The sequence below is a fragment of the Harpia harpyja genome, chromosome 18, assembly GCF_026419915.1.
Source record: "Harpia harpyja isolate bHarHar1 chromosome 18, bHarHar1 primary haplotype, whole genome shotgun sequence".
Lineage (NCBI taxonomy): Eukaryota > Metazoa > Chordata > Aves > Accipitriformes > Accipitridae > Harpia > Harpia harpyja.
In genome coordinates this window covers 12,445,782-12,470,734 of record NC_068957.1, presented here as the reverse complement: position 1 = coordinate 12,470,734, position 24,953 = coordinate 12,445,782, and the positions used below count along the sequence as shown (strand labels likewise).

The following is a 24,953-nucleotide window of genomic DNA, read 5'->3' as shown; positions in this document are numbered from 1 at the left end:
TGCCTTTTTGTTGTGAGCGTGGCTCTGCTAAATCATTACACACAGGAGCCTTTAGCAGCTTTCGTGCCACTTCAGGTTATTCATCTGTACATTTTACTACAACTTAAGTAGAGAGATGGGTCAGATATTATGACATTTAGTTCCCTGGACTCCCCACATTTCCCCAAGGGAGGTGATATGAGTTGTTACAGACAGACACTATTAAAATCAAGTGCACCAGAGAGGAAATATCCTCAAATGAGAGAACTACTGGTGCATACAGAAGAAAAAAAAATAGAAAAGAGAAAAAGAAAGATGAGAGACACACATGAGATAACAGAAGCTATCAGTACCTGGATTCAGAGGGGAAGGGAGGAGCAGCAGATGGGAGAGAAAGATGATTAATATTGGTCATTAATCAGAGGAAACATTTGTTTGGGATAATCTTCTACTAGCTATGATAATATTTGTGTAAGCAGATGCAGTGAAAATCACGCTGAACATTATGTTGCATTTACCTCCCCTGCCCGCAATGCTCTCCTGAGAGACTGGAAAGGGATCCAAGACAAATGAACCCACACTACCAAGAACCAGCTGGGCAAGGTGGGGCAAATTTTCCACACAATAGATCATTTTTAGATGCTTGAAATCAGTTTTCTAGGTTATGGGCGATAAGGCTCTTTAAGTGGAAACCACTAAAAGCTAAACCCTTTACTGCCTCTTGGTGACTGCTCCAGATGTCCCCAGCCATATTCTCCAACTGCACGTGGCTTGGGAAGTACTGTGGTGCTCACCGCCCACAGGTACTACCTCTATAATTATGCCAAATTGTGGCATTCAAAGCCCATGGGTCCATCTTGTCTGACAGTGTGCTCAGCCCACGCATCGCATTGTGGTCCCACAAGTACCTGTGCTGGATCGAACCATCTCTGTCCCAACAACATGGCCCAGCAGGTCATACTGGTTCAGGCGAGATCCACCCTTCGCTACTTCCACTGATTTATCCTTCCCCAGTGTCCAGGTGTAGATCACCTCCGTCTTTGTGTAGGCATCTGCGGAGGAGAAAGAAGAATGAGGTTTGTGCTTCTGACTGACCTAAAATATACCAAAATTAGCCTGTAGCCAAATTAATCCCTGCTGTGCATTCCTCAGAGCCACATGGCTGAGCACAGTGAAGCATGGCCAGAGACCGAGGCAGTTCAGCAACTGTTAAATCAAATGAACAAACGGGAGCTGGGGTTTTCAGAAGGGAGCTGGAAGAGGGGGCAGAGCACTGTCATTGAGAGACATGCTGTCCCCTTGACGTGCTGACTCTGCAAGGGCTGGCTCCAAGCAGAGACAAGATAGGAAGGTGTCCAGACCAGCAGGCTGCTGGGGCAGCAGGACAGCCACAGTCCTGCCATGCCAGGGACCAGGAGAGTCATGCTGGTAGCAGCTGGCGAGAAAGGCTAAACACAAATGAGGTTGAATTTTAGGTTAAGGAGAAAAAGTTAAAAATCTTTACTCTCACTCAGAAGCAACCCTCTCCAAGCCTCTCAACTTTGGAGGTAGTGTGCCCTCCCACCAAGATGCTTTTTCCCCTGCATGACCCTGTGTTTGCCAGCCTCCAGGCCAATCCACCAGGCAGCGAGGGAGGTCAGTGCTGAGAAAAGCCTGCCCGCACATTGCAAGAGAAACAGCAGGCAAGTGTTGCTGGACTGCTGCATGGGGTAGCACTGGGCTCAGGGCCAGGGCATCCTTCCAGGAGCTTGCAAGTTCCCCTCTCTATCCCACCTGCCCAACTCCCCATGTGCAAACACCTCTCTCTGACACACACAGTCACCATCACCTTCACAAGCCTTTGTGACCAAACTCCTGCTTGTCCTCATAGCCACTCCCTTTCCCAACAGTGCCTGCATGCTCTTGCTTTTGCCAGTCCTATCGTATCCAGAAATTGAGTCTCTCCAGGCTCTACTAGGAGATACTTCTCCCCATAATGCCCAAGTTTCCTGTCCATACCCATTCTGCACTGGTTTTTTAGGCAAGAACAAAGTTCACTAAAACAAGTTTTTAATTCATTTTTACCACCAGCTTCTCCTATTAAGACATTAATTGGCTGGGGTCAGGTCAAGCAGTGGCTCAGGTCTGCTACAGAAATGTCTCAGCTCCTGCTTTGTGGAAGATTGTGTCCTGAAACAATCAGATTTCTCTGATCTTTTTGAAACAACCATTGTTATCCCTGCACTGTAGGTTTTGGCAAACCTATTAAATACTAAGTAGGCACTGTGCAAAGTGGGGGGAGTGGTTTTGATGATCAGCCAATGTTTCTCAGCATGCCAGCGTGCTGCCTAAGCACTTCTGATGCAGGCTGGCACCTCTCACCCAATATGCAACACTCTGTTTTTCCAGCCCCTACTTCCAGCTCTCAACATGCTTCTGGAGACCTCAATCCTCCTTCAGGTTTAGCTTTGTACAGCTCTGCCAATGCTCTTCCACCTTGATGGGCAGCACCTTCTGCTCCAGCAGTCATGGTTCACCCACCACCACTCTCAGTCTACAAAGGAAACTTGCCCACAGTTTCATTGCCATCATCCCTGAAAATGCAGTTGTCTACATATCTGGTTGTGTGGACAGAAGCGTATCTGGTGTCACGTAGGCATGGTATGGATGCTTGGAACATATTTAATGCCATGAAGCTGTTTCAGTTCTGCTCAATGCCTCGCTTTCAATGCAGTCTAGTCCAATCCAAACAGGGACAGCTCTCTGACATTTAGCAGAGCTGGTAACTTCAGCAACATCTTCTGCTAGCCTAGTCTCAGACAGCTGCTGTACAAATGTCCTATGACTGGCTTAGAAACAGTTGTTCTCTGCTGTGTACATCCATCTTCTAGGGAGCATGGCGATAGGTAAAGCTATCACCTTCACTGCACTTGGTCCAAGGAATGATGCAGGTGGGCAGCTGAAGCTATTTGAAATGCCTGATGCCCTTACTTCTCCTGCAGGCTCTCTGCCTTCCCTCTTCGGGTGGCTGCCATGGTAGCAGAGGGACAGGAGGCCACTGATGAGCCATTCAGGTTGTGGGGATCACTGGAAGGTGGTCACTGAGGCAAATTTGGCTACCCTTTGAACAGCATGTGTCTCGCCCTGGCATTGTCCTTCTACTTGTAAATCTGACCCACTTTAAGCTTCTTGAAAATGAGCAGCTTCCAGCTGTCAACGGCTTTTTGGTACAAACGCTAGTTTAATCCTACTCCAATGCAGGAGAGGTGAGCTCAGATGCTATGTGGATGGGTGCTTTAGTAAAAGCCATACTAATGTTAATCACGGGGAGCTCTCTGAGCTGTTTGTGTCAAAACTCTCATCATTCAGAGGCCAAATCAGTAAAAATACCAAGAAGAACCCCAAAGGATGTTCCAGCAGAAATATGAACATTAATCTCTTTTCCTCACCAAAAAAACATCATAAGCAATTGGATGTGGAGTAATCTGCCTTCCTGCAAATCTTGAAATAACCTCAGAAATTTCTGATGATGGTAGGAATTGCATGTATAAGATACCAGAAACAAATTTTTGGTCACATTATCATTAGCAATAATTAATAACACTGTTACTAAAATACTGGAAAACACTAGCCACACAAAGGACTGTTCTTTAGCTCTGTACCCACCTCCTTGCAGAGGATGATCAGGGTACTTACAGCTCCCAAATTTCAGCGGGCAAGCATGCACATCCATTGGGAAGTCCTCCAGGTGCATGGGGCACTCTGCATGAATCGTTAGCCTACAAGACAAAACACAGGGAGCGATCAGAAACACATGGCTGCAGAGGCTCCCACCTGGCCCTTCTGCCACGGCATCTTTGCCCTGCACCCATCAAAGGTGACAAAGGCCTCAATGTGGTCACTAACCTCTGGGCCTCTGGGCAGAAGGCCATCAGCTGTGGAGAGAACAGCAGGCACACAGATCTGGCAACCTTTCCCATTGTATAAACTCAACCCTATTGACTGAGTTCATCTTTATCCACTCAGTGCAATCAGAAAATCTGCTAAAGCCCAGGACTTCTGTTTGCTTATGCACTGTACATAAAGAGCTTATTAATGCCTGGGGCCAGGGGACATCTCATGGACCATGCTGGAAAGCAGAGGGAAAGGGCTTCCAGGGAACACGGCTTGATCTTCGCGGTGGTCTGGAAGGAGTCAAGGGCTGGCAGATTGTTCAGTCAGGAAGATGCAGCACTACTGGGCTTGCTGAACAAAGTCAGTCAGAGCCCTGAAGTCGCAGGTGCTGCACCAGGGTACGACAAACCCCTGTGCCTGGGGGGCACCTCACCCCACCTCCCTCAGCTCTTCCCTCTCTGGTGGCACTGCAGAGGATGCTGTGAGGTGACGCAGAACTGCATGTCCTGAGGCTGTCTGGGGGGGTGCAGGACAACTAGTGCGTTTTACGCATCCACCAAATCCCAGTAGGATACCTCATCAGGAAGCAGTTTTGTGAGGGAGGCACAACCGTAAAAGCAGTGTGCTGCAGAACATGGGGCCAGGCATAAAAGCATCTGTTATAAAAGGCTCTAAAAAAGGTAGCTCTAAGCTCGTGTTCCTTCCTGAAGTACTGCAAAGCCTGCAGCCTAGGAGGGGGAGCCAGGACAGACAGCTTCCCAGGAGACGTCTAATACAATCTTCTCTGAAGAACCATTTCCAGAGAAAAAAAGGACCCACTTCTGATGGCTTGGCAAAGTAACAAATAAACCATGACAGGAGCAACAGGTGGATGCAAAGGGCAAGTCACAGACCTAAGGCTGAAGGTGGCTTGTGGAAAACTCAGGTCAATAAGCACAGTGGAAAGCTTCCGTTGAGATATTTTCTTTCAGCTGGAAAAACGTTAAGTTATTCTTCATAGAAAATATCGAGCCTTAGTCAAATGCAAAACAAACCCTGAAAAAAATAAAGGGTTCAGATTTTGTTTGCTAAAAGCAAAGAAGAAAAAAAAAAGAAAGAAAAGAAAAGAAAAATAAAGGTTTTTTCTTTCAGGTGGACAAACCTTAAATGATTCTACAAAAAAAAAAAAGGGGGGGGGGGGACGGGGACACGACTGTTTTTTAAACTTGGCATAAAATATTTGGTGGACAAAACCAAGCAGTTCACAAATCACTCTAAACCCCCCTGTGGGGGAAACAAAGCAGAATCACCACGGTTTGGAGCTGGCAGGCTGTCGCCGGGGCTGCAGCGACGGTGGCTGCAGGCGGCAGATGGTGCTGTGACAGGAGGACACCAGCGCAAGCGAGGGACACAGCAGCAGTGAAGTCCTGCACAGCTGCTCCGTTTCGGCTGCGAGAGCGGGCCCAGCTGCGCTGGAAGCCCTCCGCTGGCTGTGAATTTTGCTCTGCTAGGTGAGGAAATGAACCTCGCGATTTCAGACCCACATCCAGCCTCATCTGCTTCTTCTAGAGGATCTAGAAAAGGTGTCATGCCCGCGAGAGACAGGCTGAGGCGTTAAACGAAGAAGCGGAGGAGCAGAGGTGGAAGCTGCTGTAACTTCGATGGGGCAGGGCTGGGTGGCCAAAAGCCTCCTGTGTGACCCGGAGCCCCTGCAGCACCCACGGCAGGGGTTTAAATTGCAGTTAACCCAGCCTTTGGGAATGTCTGGGAGATGAAGCACGCGACGCCTTTGCAACAGTCACTGGGGTCACAGTGCTGCAGAGCAGATTGCACCATGGGGAAGCCTACGGCTTACTCTTGTATGGGCTAGGAAAGGAAAGCGGTGAGTTTCCTGCAGACCTTCTGAACACTGCCCCACAGTGCTTCAGTGGAACCTCCCTGCTCCTTAACGCAACAGCAGCACATATGCATTTCTGCTATTTTTCAGTGCCGGGTACCACTGTCCTGTCTCCACTGGGCACATCTGCCCCACTGTGCCCCAGGAGCTACCCCACAGAGGGAAAAATACCCTATAAAAGCAATTCCCACAATCAGGACAGGTCTGGTCCTGATAAACAGCTCTTAGCTATTCAGCATCAGCAGGACATGGTCCCTGTACGGCCCATGGGGACTACTTGCACTGAAGCCCTGAGGGGCTGGCTGTTGAGTCACCATTCACTGTTGGGTCCCAAGGACTCACAGCCCAGCCCTGTGGCTGATGCAACGCTCCGTACTCTGGCCAGGTTAATCACAGCAGGTTTATTGGATCTATGTAGGCTGACTCCACCTCCAGTAGAGCAGGCCAGTGGATACTGACAGAGAAGTACAAAACCTGGGGGAATTCAGAGCAAACCACACCTTGCTGTTGTCTCCCAGCAGCCCATGGCTTACAGCTTCCATGATTCAGAGGCTGTATCCAGGCGACTGAGTGCACCAGAGACCAAGGACCTTTTCTGCAATGAGTCTGCCAATCCTTTCTGAATCCATGTGTATGTCCTGTAGTAATCATTCTACTGACAAAGAGGTGGTGATGACTGTCCTGCTTGCATTATGTCTGGCCCCAGCTTGGCTTTCTCAGCCAATCCGAGAACGACTGTGTGGCCAATGTAACTTCCTTGGAAACAAATCACTCTTTCTGACTTGCTGATCTCTTCTTCACACCTGAACTGAATGTTCTACACAAGAGAGAAGAAGGCCTGATTTTTAGGACTTCAACCAAGGTTCACTGAAGTCAATGGAAAGACCAACAGTGATTTTGACAAGCCTACAAGCACATCGTTGGAATGATTTTCTTCTGGACACTCAAAGGCCACCATGAACAAATTCCCCATTTGCTCTGATGCCTCTCTTTTGTAATCTTGATGAAGATTAGGATTTCAAGAAGCAGGTGTGAAAACCTGGCAGCAAGGTGTGGACTCAACAGCCTTGCTCCTCCTGTTCTGTTTCTTTTGTGATGCTTTCTTCAAAATTCACTTGGGGTGCTTCATGGTTGACAAGCTTTACAAGCATGTCCTCACGGATCTTACCATTCAATTCTTTCTGTGTCCTTTCCAACTGCAGTGGACTTTTTGCTTCTAATATTTGTCACTGTCACTTGTGTAAAAGAAATGTTGATGCATTTCCCCTGTCTCCCTCAGCACGCCACACAAGACTTTTCCTTTTTACCTTCCTATTCCTTCGTTGGCTTCACTAATTACTTTATTATTCCAAAAGGCTCTTAGCTGGGTGTTCCCAAAGTCAGCTTTTCCAAAGGACCTCTCCTCTGATCAGTGCTTTCCTTCTGATGTATCCTGAACTCCTCCAAAAAAACAGAAAGGCCTTTTTCATCCACTGTACTGTTTGCAAGTCTTGGCTGTGATCAACAGCTACTATGAATAAGGCTGAACAACTCAAAAGACTGCAGATCGTGGTTCCGGTGGTTGAGTGCCATTTAGAGCAGCCAGAAAGAGCCTCAGAGGGGGCCAGGGTGGCAGCAGAGACCAGCTGGGCACAAGCTGGCTTTGGCCATACCCTCCTGCCCTCTCCAGACCATGGCCAACAAGAGCAAGTGTTGTCAAGGGAAGGAGACAACTTTATACAGATGCTGGATGACTCCATAGATGTGTGGGAATGCAGCAGTCACACTTTAAATCTAAAGTGTTTTATTAGCTGAGCCAGTAAACACCACCACAGTAAATCCATCAACAAACCACTGAAAAAGCAACCTAACCTGCCACTTCTCCACATACAAATGAAGGAGCTTTTATGTCTCCTGAAATTAAATAAAAAAGAAAATGCCATATCATTCCAGCGAGATGAGTCTGGTTCAGCAACTTCAGCCAGCCAGAAGTCAGCATGTTCACAGATAACACATGAAGGCAGTCAGTTTCCCTGCCGAAGGGGGAAGCAATACAGGCATTCCCACTTCCAGGTGTTCTCCCTTGCCTGAAACTTCTTTGCTTTGCCCCTGCACATGCCGGGGTGTGCTGGCTCCCCAAGAGGCCCTCCCCACAACCAGAGTGCATGCACTGCTGCTCACCCCGCTGCCCCCCCCCGCATCCCTCGGCCATCTTTCACCCCCCTCCTGCAGCCTCTCTTGCACACGCTCATCTTTCAGAGTGCTAATTAGCAGAGGTATTTAGGTAAGCTGTGGAATCAATCACCGCTCAGGAGAGTGCCCACATTCCCCTTCCGCTCCAACCCCCCCGCCGCTGGCCTTCCCTGCCACCTCCTGTTGCCGGCAAAGGACTCCTCAGCACCATATGCTTTGCCTAATGAAACGTCAAAATGTCAAACTAAGAGGAATGTATCTCGCTTCCCAGACAATTACCACTGCCTCTGCAGCATTTGGGTAAAAGAGCCTGTTCATCTCATCTTCATCTGATTCTCATCTTTGCCCCTTACCATGTGCAAGGGAGCTTGTGGCCAGCTAGCCACAGAGGTTTGCTTCATTGCTCCAATGCCCTGTTCAGGTCCAGACATCTGAGCCCTGAAATGTCATTATAAAGCCTAAACAGCATGTGAAAAATAGCCAAGCTGCCAGCAATCACATAATCCAGCTGTTGTATCCTTTGGCTCATCTGTCCCAGGCGCTAGCAATAACTTACGCAGAACTGTCTTGAAATCAAACCCCAAACTCCTCGTGTTTTCTTTTCACTTTGCTGGCACAATGGCACCAAAAGTGGAACATCCAGGAGAGAAACCATGTTTTTCTCTTTAAAGTCATGGGAAGTCCTTTGAACTGCTCAACACAATGGCAAGAAGCGTGAATCAGGCTAAACATACCTCTCCCAGGGCTGACGGTACAACAAACCACTTCAGCTTCGTTCTCATGGTTACCAGGAGCTTAGCGAAGCCTTTGATGTGTCATTAGAGCCCCTGTCGTTACCTGCGTCGTGCTGCAGGATGAGCGAGAGTCTCAGTCCAATTTCTGGGACGCAAATGTAATAATCCCTTGGTGCATGTGTGGTACAAAAACATGACAGCACCCTGCACAGCAGAACCAACTTTGTTTATGCCAGGGATATTGCCTGAGTTTTGTCCTGATTTCTCCTCTAGGAGATTCATTAATAACCACAGTCAGGCTGAATAGTGTTTACGGTTTAGGCTGTGTGAGAATCTAGGTTAGGTTTAATTGCTGGGGTTTGAGCTTGAAAGCCAAATTGCTTCTAGGATCCTTGTGCTGGATCTGAAAGCACTGAATTCACTTTGCATCTTCTCCCAGCCCCTGGAGATTTCAGCCCATGATGGCAGAAATGCAGCAAGATAAGGTGATCTCTGAAGATTTCTCCCTCCTGGGACAGCTTCCTTACAAAACTCTGCCTTCACAAAACTAAGCCTGGAAAACATGATTTCTACCTTTGGATCCATTCTGGAATCTGTAAGGCAGGGAAAAGCAGGCTGTGCAAACCTCACCTCATCTATTCATCTGCTTGCATGTTTAGCAGTCTAGCTTTGATCTGCTTGGGTCCATTTATGCTGTTGTCTAGGATCATCCCTGACATGGGATGCAGTCAAATAGTTTCCAGTCCATACTACCCAGAGGAGCTGGTGCTGGCATGTCCCAGCTGCTGCTCTTGCAGAAAGGAGAATGATGGTTGCACCTCCATCGTGTGGAAGGGTTCTGCAAGCTCCAGCCTACAGCTCCCAGAAGTTGCCCAGGGGTTAAAAAAAACAGGCAGTAAAGACAACACAAAGCCTTTGCTGGAAGAGACATTGTGAAGCTCTGTGATTTCAAAAAGCAGCCTGGGAAGGTCAAACCCCTGAGCATGCCCCATTAGGTACAAGACTTGTTATCTGGGGTTCAACTGCCCTGGTAGGACTGCATGTGTCCTGGGTGCCTTTGTACTCAGCTCTTCCTCCTGTTCTGCCTCTGCCTCACCCAAGGGTTCACTGACCCTCCTTCCCACATGCTCATGCACTGCCGCTAAGGACTTTCCATTGTCTTTAGCAATATAGGTCCTTGAGGCAAAGTGTTTGGGCATGCAGCTGAATGCGTCAGCCTAGCATTAAAGAAAACATCCTTTAAGTGCATAACTTGAGCACATATTGACTGGGAACCACTCTGACAATAACCACAAAGCCTCAACATGCCGTTCTGACAGTCCCTGTGAAGAGGAGGAGAGCTCTTTAAAGCCTGGATTCACAAAGTTGAATCCCATCGGCACAGCATTAAGCTTTCACTATTTCCATATGCTTCAAGGACAGGAAGAACCAGAACATTATCTATGTGCCCCACACAATTCGAGCCAGAGAGTACATCCAGAGATTGCTGTAGCAGTTGAGTTTTCGTCTGTACCTTATGTAAATCCATGCACAATTCCCAGTTTGTTGTACTCAGGTCTGACACCAGAGCTTTGAGGCCCTAGCTGGGCTTTTGTGAACTACTTGGATCTTGTAGGGGCTCCACAAACAAGCCTGCAGAGGCAGGGCTACATAATAAAACTGTGTTCCCCATGCCCTCTAAGGTATCCAGAGTAGCAGGGAAGAGGCAGAGGGATCAGTAATCCTGTCCCTTCCTCAGTAGCCAGAAGGAGGTGAATAGAGAAATGCAATTTTGTGCTGCGGTCGCAAAGGCCATCTTGTCATGCAGGTGCTAAGGCCTGAGTCAGTGATCAGATGTTTGCACTGTGATGTTGCGCTGACCCATGAGGAGGCTGTGCTGCGACTAAAGGAAATCTCTGGACGCTCAGCTACAGCTGTCGTGCGACTTGTTGAAGCTCAGGTCAGTGATAAAGAGGCTCTCTCCAGGAGCTATAAATATTGTCACACAGGTGTAATTTTGCTGGATGCATGTGTCAGAGTTGCTGTTCCACCAGAGCAACTTCATCTATAAATGTAAGCCTTGACTAAGAGAAGTTGGCTTTCACAGCAGGATAAATAGCAAGAGACATGCCCCTAATTGCACATCAGCAGAACTGATCCCTCAAGGATATTGGCTGGTACAAGGTAAAGGAGTAGGATATGTCTCAGGAGTCAAACTGCATGGCAATCTACCAGTCTAGACGGAGCCTGCAAGGGATCACCTGGGCAGTCCTGCCAGTCCAGGGGAAATCTGGTGGAGGTCCAAACCCACTCCCTAGTCAGTAGGACAGAACGTGCCTCTTTGGGATGTGCACTTTGCTGGATGTCAGCTCTGTGGGGCTGAGATTGGCTTCATGGTCCTGCTCCTTCCTTTGAGAAGGACACATGTCCCCCCCCTGTGCGGGGGGGACAACAGTGAATGTGTCACTTGGACATAAAACATGAGTCTCCTTCCAGCCCTTTCCTGGGAGGAGGTTTCAAAGCACTTAACAAGGGAGGGTAATACCATCATCATCATTTTACAGGGGAATTGAGGTGTGTGTGCCTATGAGTGGCAGAGCCAGGTAGGACTTGGTGTCTAAGCCTCAGCCTGAAGCACAGTCCTGGACCATGCAGTCTGTGCCCTTGCATTATCCTTTCTGAGCCTCACTCAAAAGACCTTCTGTGGCCCTGAGCAGACATTTCTTTCAGCAGCAGTGAGAAGGGCAATCATCAGATGCACCAGGACAGACATCCCATCCTTGATGTGTTGAACTGCAAACCCAGAGGAGCTCTGCTTCACCCCTGACACACTGTCCCGGGCAGTGGGCAGTGCTTTCCAGGTGGCCATCTGGCCAGCTCTAACCACGTCTCCAGCACCAGGCTGGTCCAATACTGCCCAGAGCCTCACCAGGACAGCTTCACACACATCTGCACAGCAGCAGTCTGTGCTGGGTAAGGAAAAGATCTCCATGCACTACAGCTCCTGGTACTGTGCAATACAACACGTGACAAAGGGCCTCACATCCAACCCTCGACCTTTGGGTATCTCTGAGTGGGCTCTTCACTTCTTACAAAGCCTTAGAGGTACATTTAAGGGGGGCAGGGGCACACGCAAAGGGAGGTCCAGACTGTCATTCATTCCCCGCTTCTTTGGGAGACAGCTAAACTGAAGGATGTGTTGAATTTATTTAAAAAGTCCCATGACTCCATTTTCTTCAAGAAGATCATTCCCAAGAGCCTCGTGATGCTGCCATCCTGGCACCTGCCCAGCCCTAAACGGAAAAGTAAATCCAATACTTTCTCAGTCACACAAAACTTGCTGAAGCTAATGGCTGTTTGCTGAATAAAGAAGAAGTGAAATGATATAAAAGCCCTGAAATTGAGTCCTTTTTTTGCTGTCTTATGCCAGTAGCTCCTATAATACTTTACAGTCAGACAATGATACAAACGGGGGGGGGGGGGGGGGAGTGTTAGTCATCCACATGCGGGTCAGAGAGCTGGGAGCAGAACCCAGCCCTTAAGCCAAGTTGGGCTTCTCCCTTCATTTACCCCATCTGCCTCAGTAACGTGAGATCACTGATGTGTGGAGACCTAAACCCCCAGGGCACTGGCAGGATTAGCTCATATTTGAGAACTGCTGCACAAAAGCAGAGCATTGTTTATCAATGTAGGCTGTAAAACTTGCTGACACTATGTAGATTCACAGCCAGCTTAACCATGAAGAGATGAAATTCTGTCTGGTCCTCAAAAAACAGAGGTGAAAGTGCAGCATCTCAGCACACAGAATCCACTATGAAGCCTGTTATTAGTTAGGATCAGCTTGAAGATGGAGGCAGAGAAAATAATTTTTGAAAGCAAAGATTTACACCTTTCACAAATCAACTTAACACCTTTCTTGTGCATCTATGAGTAGCTTGTTGTTTCATTTATAAGCCCGTTTACCTCAGAAGGCAAATTAGTAGATCAGCCCCAGGTGGCAAACATTATTTATGTGGGTGAATAGCTTACAAGCATACAGGAATATCTGAATAGTTCCGGAACAAACATACAATTAACCCAAAGGCATTTCTCTTCATGCTCTCCACCTGTTGCATCTTAGTGATAAATGTATGTACCAGGGCTGTTCTTGAGAAATCCAGAGAAGATGACTGCCAAAGCATGGTTCCCCAACAGCAACTCATGTTTTAGAAGGAAGGCCCCAGTTGCTGGACCTCACAGTGGGGTTGCACAGGTGGTATCACTGCCTGGGGTCTCATGCTGCGAGCTCAGCTGGGGACAACCAGGGCTGGGTTAAACTGAGAACTTCCAATGGCCTCTCCAAACCTGGCACCTCCAAAGCACAGTTTTTAATAAGCTGGTGATTTTTTTTTCCTAATGATTACACGGATTTGGATGTTTGATTCCATGAAGTAGGAAAAGAAACCCCATTGTTCTCACAAGCAAGCTTGGGCTCATTAGAAGTTTCAAACAGCTCCAGTGTAACATGTTGAACAAATTTAGATCTGTTCTCAAGCTGCTGGAGAATAACAAATTCTCCTATCCCAGTATTCCCCTACCAATACTGGAAACCTGACTTCATAACCCATCAGAGATCAGGAACAAAAATAAGTCGGGTGGCACACCAACTCCACAAACTATAGATCCCAACACTTCTACCTCATCACATAAAAGAAAAAAATCAACAGGAATGATGAGAAAAAAGCTACCTGTAAAAATGTGCTTAAGTTGAGGATCAGTGATGCTACATAGGTAGGAAACAAGGATAGCAGGGAAAGCAGCAGGATAAGACTCAAATGTGCTAACAGTCAGTGGAAGTCTACACAAACCCTGCTGTAACATACCTTGAGGTCCCATCCTTGCCTGCCTGTGTATAGGGACCTGGAAGACCCTGGCCCAGGAGACCCAAACTTACCTCATAGTGTACAGGAGGGTGCCATTGTCCACCAGGCGCAGCAGCTTGTTGGGTGTTGTCATGTTATGGGCAACAGATTTCTTCCCGTTGTGGAAGAAGGTATCAGGAGTCCAGATCTTACTGGCCAGCAGGTTGTTCAGGGGAAGTATTTTCATGGGACCGTCAAATTTCAGCCTTTCATCTCTCCAGGATTGCCGGAAAAAGACATCAATAGTGTATTCCTTTGTGGAGAAAGAAGAGAAAAATAAGTCTTGTTTTACTCAGCTCTTCATTGCAAACAAGCCGCTTCAAGAAATGGTAAATATCTTCTGTCATTGAGCATACTGTGTTTTGGCACACCTTGGTTGACATGAAGCGTGATGCAACAAGAAGTGGGGATTAACAGCAGTCGAGAAATCTGTGGAGGATAGAGGGCATTTACCACATTTTTTATAATGACTTACATATGATGCCAAAATTTGCATTTCAATCTGTCTGACCACTGCACACAAGCTGCAATACAGCCTACAGTGGCCAGTGGCCAGTTCTGGGGTAGTCCTGCTACACCACCACCTTTATCCAGATGTTTCAGGGCAGGGAACCATTATGCGCAGCTACACAGGAATTTTAAAAGGCAAAAATAAAAGTTCCTGGAGATGGAATTTGGCCAGGATACTGGTAATTATACCCCTGCTCATAAAGAAAAAAAAAAGAAATAGAGTTTCATGACATTGTCTTAATGTTATTTTGTTCCCTAGGCCACCTCTGGAAAAGCACTGAATCAAGGACCTCACAAACTTGCATTACAAGTTCCTGTGACATTCTTTTCTTTTTTCTTCTTTTTCCTATTTTTTCCCTTTTTTTCTCCTTTTTTTTTTCTTTCCACTAGTGTAGGAACCCATTTCCTAGGCCAAATTCCAGTTGGGGCAATTAGAAGTCACGTCTCTGAAACCCTGCAGCCAGGGCCAGCTCCTTGCTCGGTGCGTGCAGCCTCGGAAACCACTTGACCAAGCAGCAAAGGCGCTACAGCTCCACGGCCACCCCAAGGCAAAATTAAATCAAATTGCCCGGTGCCTGGCATAAGGGACTGCTGTTCCCTGTGACCTGAGCCACCCCATGTCCTCTGAGGGTCCATGTCACTTGTGGGAAATTCTTCAGCCCCTCAGCATGAGCTGCACCACTGCTCACCTCTACGACACACACCTCCTCTTCCTAAGGAAGGATCTCATTAGCTCACATGGCTTTCAGAGAGAGGCAGGGGCTTTGGAAAATCTGTCTGTCCCAGCTGTTCTTCCCCTGCCATTGCAGACTCATAGTCTTTATTTACGGGTTCCTGGAGGCTGCAGGACCAACTAAACTTATCATTGTGAGTGATTTCTTTCCTGCAGCTCTTCTCAGAAGCATTTAAAAGCTGCTGCACATCAGTTTCCTATAGGTCGTAGAAATTCCTACAGGTTTTGCAGCAGATGGCAGCTGAATGAAAGCATCTTGGTAAAGAAATTCATCCCTGCTCCCTGGCCACAGAGCCACTCCAGCTCAAATGTGAAGTTTCTGGAGCCTGGCTGGGGGAAGGAAAGAGAAGATCCTACATTCCCACAGGCTCTGCCCTGTACAAGATATTCTGCCCCTTCATGGAAGCTACCTTCACTTTGTGGTTTTAAGCTCAGTAAAGGGAAAAAAAAAAAGGAATGAGCCTGTGTGCAGTCCCAGGAGGTAGGTTTGGGAAAAGTCCTTATCAGGAGAAGAGCTATCTTATTCAGAACTCCCTATTTCTACTAAAAAAACAAAGCAGCAAAACTTTTGTAACAACTTCCCAGGCCCTGTTTCTCTTCTTTTATGCTAAGGAATCATTCCCAAAGAAAGGAGAAATCATGTTCAGAGTCTTCCCCTCTTTTCTATAGTTCTTTCTGTGAGAGCATCATTCCCAAGTCGCCCCTTTCAATCAGGACACTTAATTCTACATTATGCTCTTCTCCACCTTATAGAAGTGGCCGAAAACATCAAGACTGAGTCTGTCTCCATAGTCTATCCGCCAAAGCACAAAACTCCCTTAAACTTTTTTTTTTCCCTTCAATTTCCTGGGGACTGAGGCAAAGCTGCAAAAGCTCACTACTGAAGATTCAGGCATATGTCAGGTCCTATCAGGCTCTACTTTCCAAACCACACTGAAAGAGAGATTAGAAGTCCCTTGGAGCATCTCAGAGAAAAGGTCTACATGTCCTCCTCCACGCTTTGTAACCAGCTGCTCTCCTCCGCTCTCCACAGCAGCTTTACCTGCCTCTCCTCCATCATCATAATTACAGTCTCTGTCTGCATCAAGATGCACAGGAGCGGCTTTCCATTGCAATGAGTAATGGCTGTGGGAGGGACGGGAGCGAGATCACCAGGCAGATGCAAGCGGGGAAGGAGGGACTTCCCCACTCCTGAGATGAAAGGAACCACCACAGAAGAGCAGGCTCTCCCCACGCTTCCCAAGGAGATGGGGTTTCTCTCTCTCTCATGTTTCTGAGTGCATTTAGTACCAGAACGGCACACTAAAACACATTCGCTATGCATTTGTAAAACACATGGAACTAAAGCACGCAAAGGGGAAATAATTTATTATTCTTTAACTGTCTTCCTAATTTTAAATTCATTTTGTCAAATCATATTGCAGAGAATACCTTCCTCTTTTCAATACCTCATATTTCTTCTTCACAGTTCATTATACACACTCCCTTAATCAAATATGCTCCACCTTGGAAGTAATTATCAGATACTCCCCAAGGGCTAAGATTGCTGAATATATTATGGGTCTCCGCTGCTGTAGGAAAGCAAGTGAGATAGAGAGAGAACTCAGATGAGATTAATACTCTTGGCCACGCTGACATCAGGTTAACTTCTAACCCTGGAATGGAATGGTCTTTCCAAAGCAGGATGGGGTTGCGTGATGGGGCTAGCACCTCAATGAAACACAGATTTTATTCTCCCCCAACTCCTCCGCTTGCTAGCACGGGGCTGTCAGTGGGGCAGCTGAAGAGATCTTCATGGCTATGTCAACACAGAAAATGAAACCCTCCCAGCTCCAGAGGGGCCACGAGAACCGCAGGACATTACTCCTGCCTAACCTAGCTGATGAGAGCAATGCCTGCTCCCTCTCCCGAAGTGGGCTCCCTCCAAGGCCAGGACTGCCCACTGCTGGCCTGGGCTGTGCCAGCACCAGGTCACCTCTGGGACTGGACGTGCAGGAGGGTCTCAGTCCTGAATGCGTGACTGTCCTCATGTGGCATCCTCAAAATTTTGAGCAACCATGAACAGCCAACGCTTCTCTGTGCGCCTGGATGCGTGTGGAATATGAGCTGCAAGAAATGCTGTTGAGAAAGCTCACTATTAATTATGCTCCACAGTCCTGTTTTAATTAGAAGACAAACTGTTGTGGGAATACAAGCCTAAACTCAGACCTCAGGCCTTTTCATTAATAATTTTCCCTGAACATGACAAAATATTGCAATCAGCTCACTCTTTTTCTTTTTTCTCTTTTGCCTCCCTTCTGGTTCAAGCACTAAGGACAGTTTGATGGTGAACCATCGTCTTCTGGCACTGCCACCAAAAGAGGCCAGATTCTGGCATCCTCCCCTCTTCCCAGGAAGCACCCTCCTTCCTCCACGCACAGTCAGGTCAAGGAAAGCTGGCTACAGTGAAGGTGTTTGTCAAGGCATGTAATGGGTGGAGCATGTACAGGTCTTGGTCCCATGGGCAGACCTCCCCATTTCATTAGGTTGCACTTGCAAGAAGGAAAAAGACCCTAAAGCCTGCAGTGTGCTTGAGTGGTGCAAAGGCATCGACCCTTCAAGGTTGCATTATCAATTGGTTTCTAAAAGCCCGAACACACCTGAGAAACAATCCCTGTCTACCACCCACACCAAGCTCCCCCTGGCTTGCAAGAAGATGATGAGGCCCACCAGTGCCCGGGCAGGCAGCTGGGATGCTTGCTCATGTTCTTGTCATTTAGGAAAATCCTGCTTTTGCCCAGGCTGTTGAGGGACGAGGGTGAGACATGTCCGCTGCGGCTGCAGGAGAAGCCATCCCTCCCCAGGAGGCAATGAGCAGTGGCACCTACCATATCTGTGTCCGAGACAGGGCCAAAACTTGTCACGTAAATGTCGGTCTTGACTTCAGTTACGCTGTCTGGGACAAAAAAAAAGGGGAAAAAAAGCAATTAGAGAACTGAATTTGCTTGTATAGGGAAGGGTTTGGGGTTTGTTATGCGGTGGTTTTTTCTGCCAGGCGCCTCCCTGGTGAGCCCTCAGCAAGCCGGCATCGTGCTCTCTGCTGTGCCCTGAACAATGGCCGATTTTATCACTCGTAACTGGTCAGATTAATCTCTGATGTAGTTCTGCTACTTTCCACACTTACACCAAGGATGAATATGTCCCACACAGCCAGACAATGTGTATTTATGAAATGTATGCAGCTACACGATACATAATGTGGTACAGATCCACACGTTTTCGGTACAGAGGTAAGCCCTGATGCTTTGAAACTCCTTTTAATCTGAAATCCCTTTGTGTCTCCCAGCCTGATAAACAGCCTAGCAATGTTCCACCAGTTTTAGGAAACCCTGGGTTTGTTACAGCTTCAGGCTTATCTGTATGTAAAAAGAATCAATATTCCGATTGCCTTTTACTGCCATTGTGTTTGCTGTTCTCCTAAGTGCCTCGCTCCTGGTGAGAGGCTGCTCTTGCAAAGCTGCTGCTCGTCTGCATCACACGCTCCCCTGCATCCCAGGCTGCGACACCCTCGTGGATGCTGAACAGCAGCCTCACTGCCCCAGCGGAACCACAGAGCCCCAGTTCCTGTCCCGAGTGCTAAAACCCAGGGGCAATCTTAATTGCATGCCTTCAGGTAAAGATAAACTGAAGTGCTTTGCAGAACACAGCCACAAGCACATGTGCCAAACAGCACATACAGCTCTCATTCTTGACTTCATTACGATTTCGGCATGTTTCCTAATTGAAATCTCTGCTGCTGTCCCATTTTGCAGGGAAATCAAGGCATAGTGATTTGCCAGATTCATGGTCCTACGCTCTGCCCACTGGGTTGTACTGAAAAAATGATGGGTGAGGTGCCTTGAGTTTAGCACTACGTTACCATAAATCCTCACCACTTCAGGGATAGAACATGCCATTGTGCTCTTTTTGTATGGCATTAGCTGGCTCAGAGCTGCCTTCCCAATGAAAGAACCAATTTAGAGCCCCAAAGAAGAGTTCATATTTTATGCATAGTGCCTCATTTCGGCCACTGCAGCAGCTTTGCAAGTAGCCTGGATGGCCCATTGCTCAATTCAGTTATGGAAATCCTTCTGTCCCCTGACAGTTATTTTGCAGTACTATGAAGCTTAGTTTTGTGATTCAAAGTTTTGTATCCAAAAATAAGATAATGCATTCTGGCAGGGTTTTCTCCTTAATGGCTAAAATATACGTATACATGTCTTTCTTATTATGGCTGGAAAGCTTCTGACACAGCCTGTGGCTGATATTATTGTGCTATATAAGTAACCCTTGATCTTGTCTTGATGCGATAAAAAGAAGGTTAAAGAGAAATATGTATGCGGTACACTTTCTGAAACACCCAGAAGCCAACAAGACATCATCCTGAACAAAATGAGTTACTTCTGTAAGACTTAAACACTCAGGGTATTCTCTCTGTCTTCCGCCAAACAAGTCCTCAAATGAGATACACAGCAGAGAAGAACATTTAGTGAAGCGAGGCTCTTTCTGCTAACACATGCAGCGAGAGAAAGCTAATTATGTTTTAGAGAAAACACAAACTCTCTCTTCCTTCCCCTCCTCCCTTCTTGGCATTCAGTGTGCCCAAGATAATAATTTACAGCCGTGGTTATCAAATCAGGATCCATGGCTGCGCATGGCCAGTGAAGCCAGTCCTTGTGAGGTGCAGAATAAATTGTCCCCTGCACCTGAGGGGGCAGAGGGACAGGGGTCCATGAAAGCACCCATGCTTTACAATGTGATCCTTGGGGTCCAAGTACAAGGGAAGGGATTCAGGAAGTGATGAGGAGGTAAAAAGGCAGAACTAGTTTTGGACACCTTTTGATATGATCCTGCTATCTTTATGTGAGCCTTTATGTCCTTAACGTGTTGTAACCTGGCTGTCACAGAGCTCCAGAGCTTCCCACCCCTTCAACCTACTGACAAATCCAATCAAAGATAATGGCATTAACAAATACCATTAATGTATTAATATTAATAATTAATTACAGCCTCGGTCTGAAGAGGATCCCCCATTTCCAGACCGCAGAGGTACCCCCCCGGGCCAGGCCATGCAAACCCGCTGAACTCGGTGGGACCCCTTTGTGCCTGCAAGGCAGCGCCCAGTGCAGGGACAAGCTGGGGGGCCTGGCTCGGTCACTGGCTTATTGATGTCCGCCAGCACTTAGAAAAATGGACTCCCTGCACCTTTCCGGGCAAATGCCAGACTGAACTTTCCCTGTTAATGTGTGCTCCTAAGGGCAGGATTTGACTGGGATCCGGAGGGATTTCTGAACTTAAATCATTGCTACGCAAGCAGGGATTTCAGCGGAGCTGGGCAATCCAGAGATAAGTAATACACCAGCGGAACAGAGTGAGCTCCAGCCTCAGAGATTCGCTTCCTTCATGATCCTACAGCCCAAGAGCATCCGCACTGCTTGCAGCTCTGCCGGAGCTCATCAGCTCTGTGATGGTGACACCTTCTCCTCCAGAGAAATCAGGAGCTACTCAGCCAGCCTCCCCTCTCCTTACCCTCACACCTACCCACCCTGAGCCTGAACAAGAAGAAACTGCATCTACTTTTGCAGCAAGAGAAAGCTGAGAGAGGAGCATCTCCTGCCTCCGCTCAGAGACATGGCAGGGAAATCCTTATCTCCTTCTCAATCCACAGACATGCTCATGCTGCAGCTTGGCTGTCTTGCCCAGTTCTCACCAAAGATTTAATAATTAAGGACTGTACTGCAGAGGGTTAGGCACTTTCCCTAGACCTGTTGCAGAACATTACATGGCATTTTTCCTTTTCTAGCACCATCCTTCCCTGTGACTCAAAGGGTTTTTTACATGTACAAGTGAGTTGAGCCTTCAAGCCTGCTGGGGTGGCAGGTGGATGCTGCCAGTCCTGTTTTATAATTGGGGAAAAAAAAAAAGAAAGACTTGGTTCAGGTAGGAAGCCAGAGCGGAGCAAGGACCAGAGCCCAGAGCCCTAGGGAACGGCGTGGGCTGGTGCACCACTGCCCAGCGGAGGGCTCAGTATTGCTCTTGGCAGGCTGCACAAGCACCCTCCAGCCACATTGCTGAGCCTCACCATGCCCCAAGCTGCTGCCACCTGGGGACCGGAAAAGCAAAAAAAGACCCTGAAGCAGTCACGAAATTAGAAGAGCAAGAGATTTTCAGGTTCAACGTTTGAACATGGGCAGAATTTAGAGACCCAAGTGGCACGCCATGTTGCCAAGCCATTTGTTTGAGGCCGATTCCCTTGTCTGGGGGCTTTTCCCATTTATAGGCTCAGCTTATTCCCAAGCTTCAGCACAACTGTGTTTCTAAAACCATCTGGAGCAAGTGTGTGAGCAGGAACAAGGTGCTGCAGGCCGATCAGAGCTGCCCCTTCTCCCACATGGTACAAAGCCCCGTCCCTGCCTGCCAGCCAATGCTGCCTTGCTCCCGCCTGCAGAAATCCCCCACAGCTGGGCAGATCTGCAATGCAAATGTAAAACAAAAGCTATAACATCCCTTCCCACAGTGTTACCATGGCACTCCCTACACCTGCCTGCTCTTTAAAAGCTACCCTGCTCCTTCTCCAAGAATTTGCTGCGCCAGATCTAGCTGCTTGTGCAGGCAATAAACATCCCTATTAGCTCTGTGTGGAGGGTCGGATCCTGCCGCCCTGAGCCCCACACCAGCAGGGTCGGTTGCTTCCCTTGTGCGTGCAGAAGGTGTAAAGCAGCAGCAGCTGCTGCTAACGTGCTTCAGGGTTTCCATTTCACCCGTCCTCCCCTGTCCCCTCCTCCGAGTCCCCATGTCCCATCTTCCTGGCCCTGGCTCAAGGTAGACTTCCCTCCCTTCCCGCAATCTCCCTTTTAAGTGCTCGTGACTCCCTGGGCCTGTGAGGAGATAGCTATTATTTACAAAATGACGGAGTGCTATTTTTACTTGCTTCTTGGAAGCACTAGGAGCAGTAGCAGAGCTGGAATACAAATTATGCTGCCTCGCTGCCTCTCCCCTCGCCGGCTGTAGATTGTAGGGCTGCCTCTACAAGTGATTATAGGAGGCGGGGGGCACAGGGGGCTGAGGAGGCTCTTATTAAACATCCCGCTGCACTCATCAAGTGCTGTTTATTTAAGAATCTCAGCCGTAATATAATCGACTCGGACGGTTGTGTTTCAGCTCTTGAGGTTTGCGGATGTGCTGAACACAGTCACGTTTCCCAGGCGGGGGTTCCCAGAGGCTATGCCGCAAGCTAGCAGAAATGATGTGCCTGCATCCAAGCGCTGGAGGCTCCCAAATGATGTGCACTATTAAAACAGGGGCGAAGCCACTGCGGCTTCGTGCAGGGGATTCCTGGCTGCTGTGCTGACGTCAGGGAGGCTGCACAGCCTTATCTCAGAGATAAGCTGGATGAGCGAGGGAATTGGGACCTCCTCGAGGCTGTGCTCCACGTGGCAGTGCTGGGACCTAAAGGAGCTCGGAGGTGACAAGCCTGTCTGTACTGGTGTTTCTGTGTGTAATGGCATGGCTGAGACTAGAAAGCAGGGCAGTGCTATTCAAGCTCTTCTGCACCCAGGGGTACAAACCCTCAGATTGCTCCAGCCCAGCTCCTGGAGGTAGATGCTTCTGCACTGGGCTCCCTATGAACTGCTCTGGAATCCAGCCAGCCCAATATCCCTTCTCCAACCATGGTCACAACCTAAAAAGTGCAGTAACAAGCTGATAATGCCCCTTAACACCCTCCTAGACTGCATTTAGCCTCAGCTCAAGAGTTTCTCAGCTTGATGAGGTCCCCTTATTCAGTGATCCTCTTCCAAGGACCTGTCCAGTGTCCACTCAAATACACAAAATCCTTTGGGAAGGACTTCCACCAGCCTGCGGTGAGGACAGTGTCACCACAAAGAGAGAGGGGATGCTGCGTAGCTCTTCCCCACGTTATGTAACCCAAAGTAAGCACACTGGACAGGATGGTGCTTTACAGCTAACCCAGCATCCCCAGGAAGGGAAACACAAGAAGTTGGTTTGTACTACCGGCTTCCACCTCATGCCTTCTCCCAAATCCTTGCCATGCTAATTAATAAGCAGCAGAAGGTAATTTTTGCAGCTGCACACAGAAGCTTTTTGGCTGTTGCATTCTTTGTTTTCTCAGCCTCTCAGTGGGGGGATTTAATTTTCCTTCCAATTTTAGCCTCTGGAAAAAAAGAGGCTTCCATGACCTTTGCTACAAGCCCCAGGAGCCCGCTGGAGCCAAGCCACACCACAACCCAGGGCAGCCCTTGCCTTCAGAGCCAGCACGCTGCAGCCCCCAGCCAGAACTCCATCCTTGGGTGCCTCCTCTCACTGACAGCATCAGTCCCATCACAACAGGACTGCTGCCTTTGCCAGTTCGTACCTTGGTTTTTCAGATGGCCTTTTAACCTGTGGTGCTGCCTTGTTTTGGGAAGTAGGAGCCGAGTTGTGTCTCCTTTCAGTAAGAAGAGAGGCATTGAAGAAGGAGGGGCACATCTCTGGGTGGTGTGGCACAGGGTACTCTCTCTGTGTGTTTGCCCTTGGGACTGCTGTGCCAGTACTGGGAGAGCACAGAGGAGAGGGCAATCTTGCCTCTTACCACAACCTCCCTTGCAAGAGCTGCAGGAATGGAGACATGACATCTTCTACATCACCAACCACACACAAGAAACCCCTGATGTAGCCTTCAGTGCTGCTCTCCTGCTGCAGGGCCAGCAAGACTCTCCCACAGACATTAGAGATGCTTTTCTTGCATTTTTTTGCTAGGGAGCTCAGGAATAGCAGCACAGAAGGAAACATTTCAGTGAACATCACTGCAGTGCTGTTAATGCCTCCTAGGCTTGTCCAGCCCAGCCAGGGGATAAAGCTGACTCCAAGGACATAGACTGACAGAACTCATGCCACCCAAAGGCCACAAAGCAGCATGAGCTATTGCTAATGTCAGGACCACAAACATCCCTACTGCACCTGGGATGCTTTCACACCAAGTATCCTGGGAGCAGAGGCTATGCATGGGTCAGGAGGGGAAGGCTGGGGAACAGAGATGGCAAAAAATGGAGAAGGTACTGGCATTTCCTCCAGCATCTCCAAAAGGGAGAGCAGAGCTGGAGCGCAGAGAGATCTGGGCGGCTCTCAGCACCGCTCCTTCTCTCTCCTCAATTCATTTTGACTTGGGGATCTCAGAAAACACATAGAGAGGTCACAGTCAACCTCTTCAAACTCCCAGTCCCAAAGTAAAAATACATATTTTCAGATGTTGCTTGGCTGTCTTAGTGCTTCAGCATCCTTGAATACGAAGTTACTTGTTCACAAGCAAAAGCCAAGTCTCATATTGCAGACATTTACCCAGGTTTGATGAGTTCAGCCTGAGCATCTTTCCCAAAAGTGGATGGCAGCATGCACGTGTTCTTCAAAGAAGAATAACCCAGAACATACATAGGGTGTCTCAGTCCTGTCAGCAGCCTTCCTTACATAGGAATAAATTGTAGCCACCTCTGTATATAGAATTACATAGAATTGAAACAGTTGAAATCAGTAAGAATCAAAGGCTTTTGGTAGCACACCACACAGCCTACAGAAGTCAATGCCAAATGGCCAAGAGTGTCACCAGGAGGGCTGGCAGCTGTCCCAGTCCTGCGCAGGCCAGACAGAGCTAAGAGCGGCATCAGGTTTAATTCCCTGAACTACCTAAACCACCAACACATCTCCAGAAAAACTCACTTGGGCAGAAGCATCAAGACACAACAGAGACCCCCTTGGCCCCATTTTGTCTATGGTGGGAGGGTAATCCCAGACATCAGTCAGCCCACCCAGACCTGACTGCCTCTGATGGCATCTGCCTCTCTCTAGTGAGCATAGAGATGAAGATGACGACCAGGGTCCCGTGGATGAAGGCTGGCCTTAGCCTCATGCTCCCACCTGGGACAACATGGTTAAAGATGACGGGATGCTCATCCACTGCAAAGTGGGGTCAGCCAAGGACTGAGCACTGGGAAATTTGTACTCTGCAAAATAAACCACACAGTAAGGAAAGAAACAATATAAATGTCCGAAACAAATGTCTTATCTCAACAAAAGCAGGGGTGAGTAAAAGCCTGCAGGGGATTGCCAACGAGACCTTTGGATCAGATCTGTATCTAGCTGTGCCTATGTGTCATGAACTATTTGTCTAATGCAGTTTTGCTCGG

The 24,953-nt window shown here is 48.2% G+C and overlaps 1 protein-coding gene across 2 annotated transcripts in view; it reads right to left on the bottom strand.

Moving 5' to 3' along the window:
* The window catches only part of GABRA3 (gamma-aminobutyric acid type A receptor subunit alpha3), a 77,218-nt gene that overhangs the window by 19,978 nt on the left and 32,287 nt on the right, over nt 1-24,953 (bottom strand). For both annotated transcript variants that reach the window (XM_052813754.1, XM_052813753.1), the window contains exons 4-7: nt 17,625-17,692; nt 13,547-13,767; nt 3,655-3,737; nt 888-1,031 (exon numbers count right to left, since the gene is read on the bottom strand). In XM_052813754.1, coding sequence (XP_052669714.1) covers nt 888-1,031; nt 3,655-3,737; nt 13,547-13,767; nt 17,625-17,692 — 516 coding nt within the window. The remainder of the gene's footprint in view (nt 1-887; nt 1,032-3,654; nt 3,738-13,546; nt 13,768-17,624; nt 17,693-24,953) is intronic.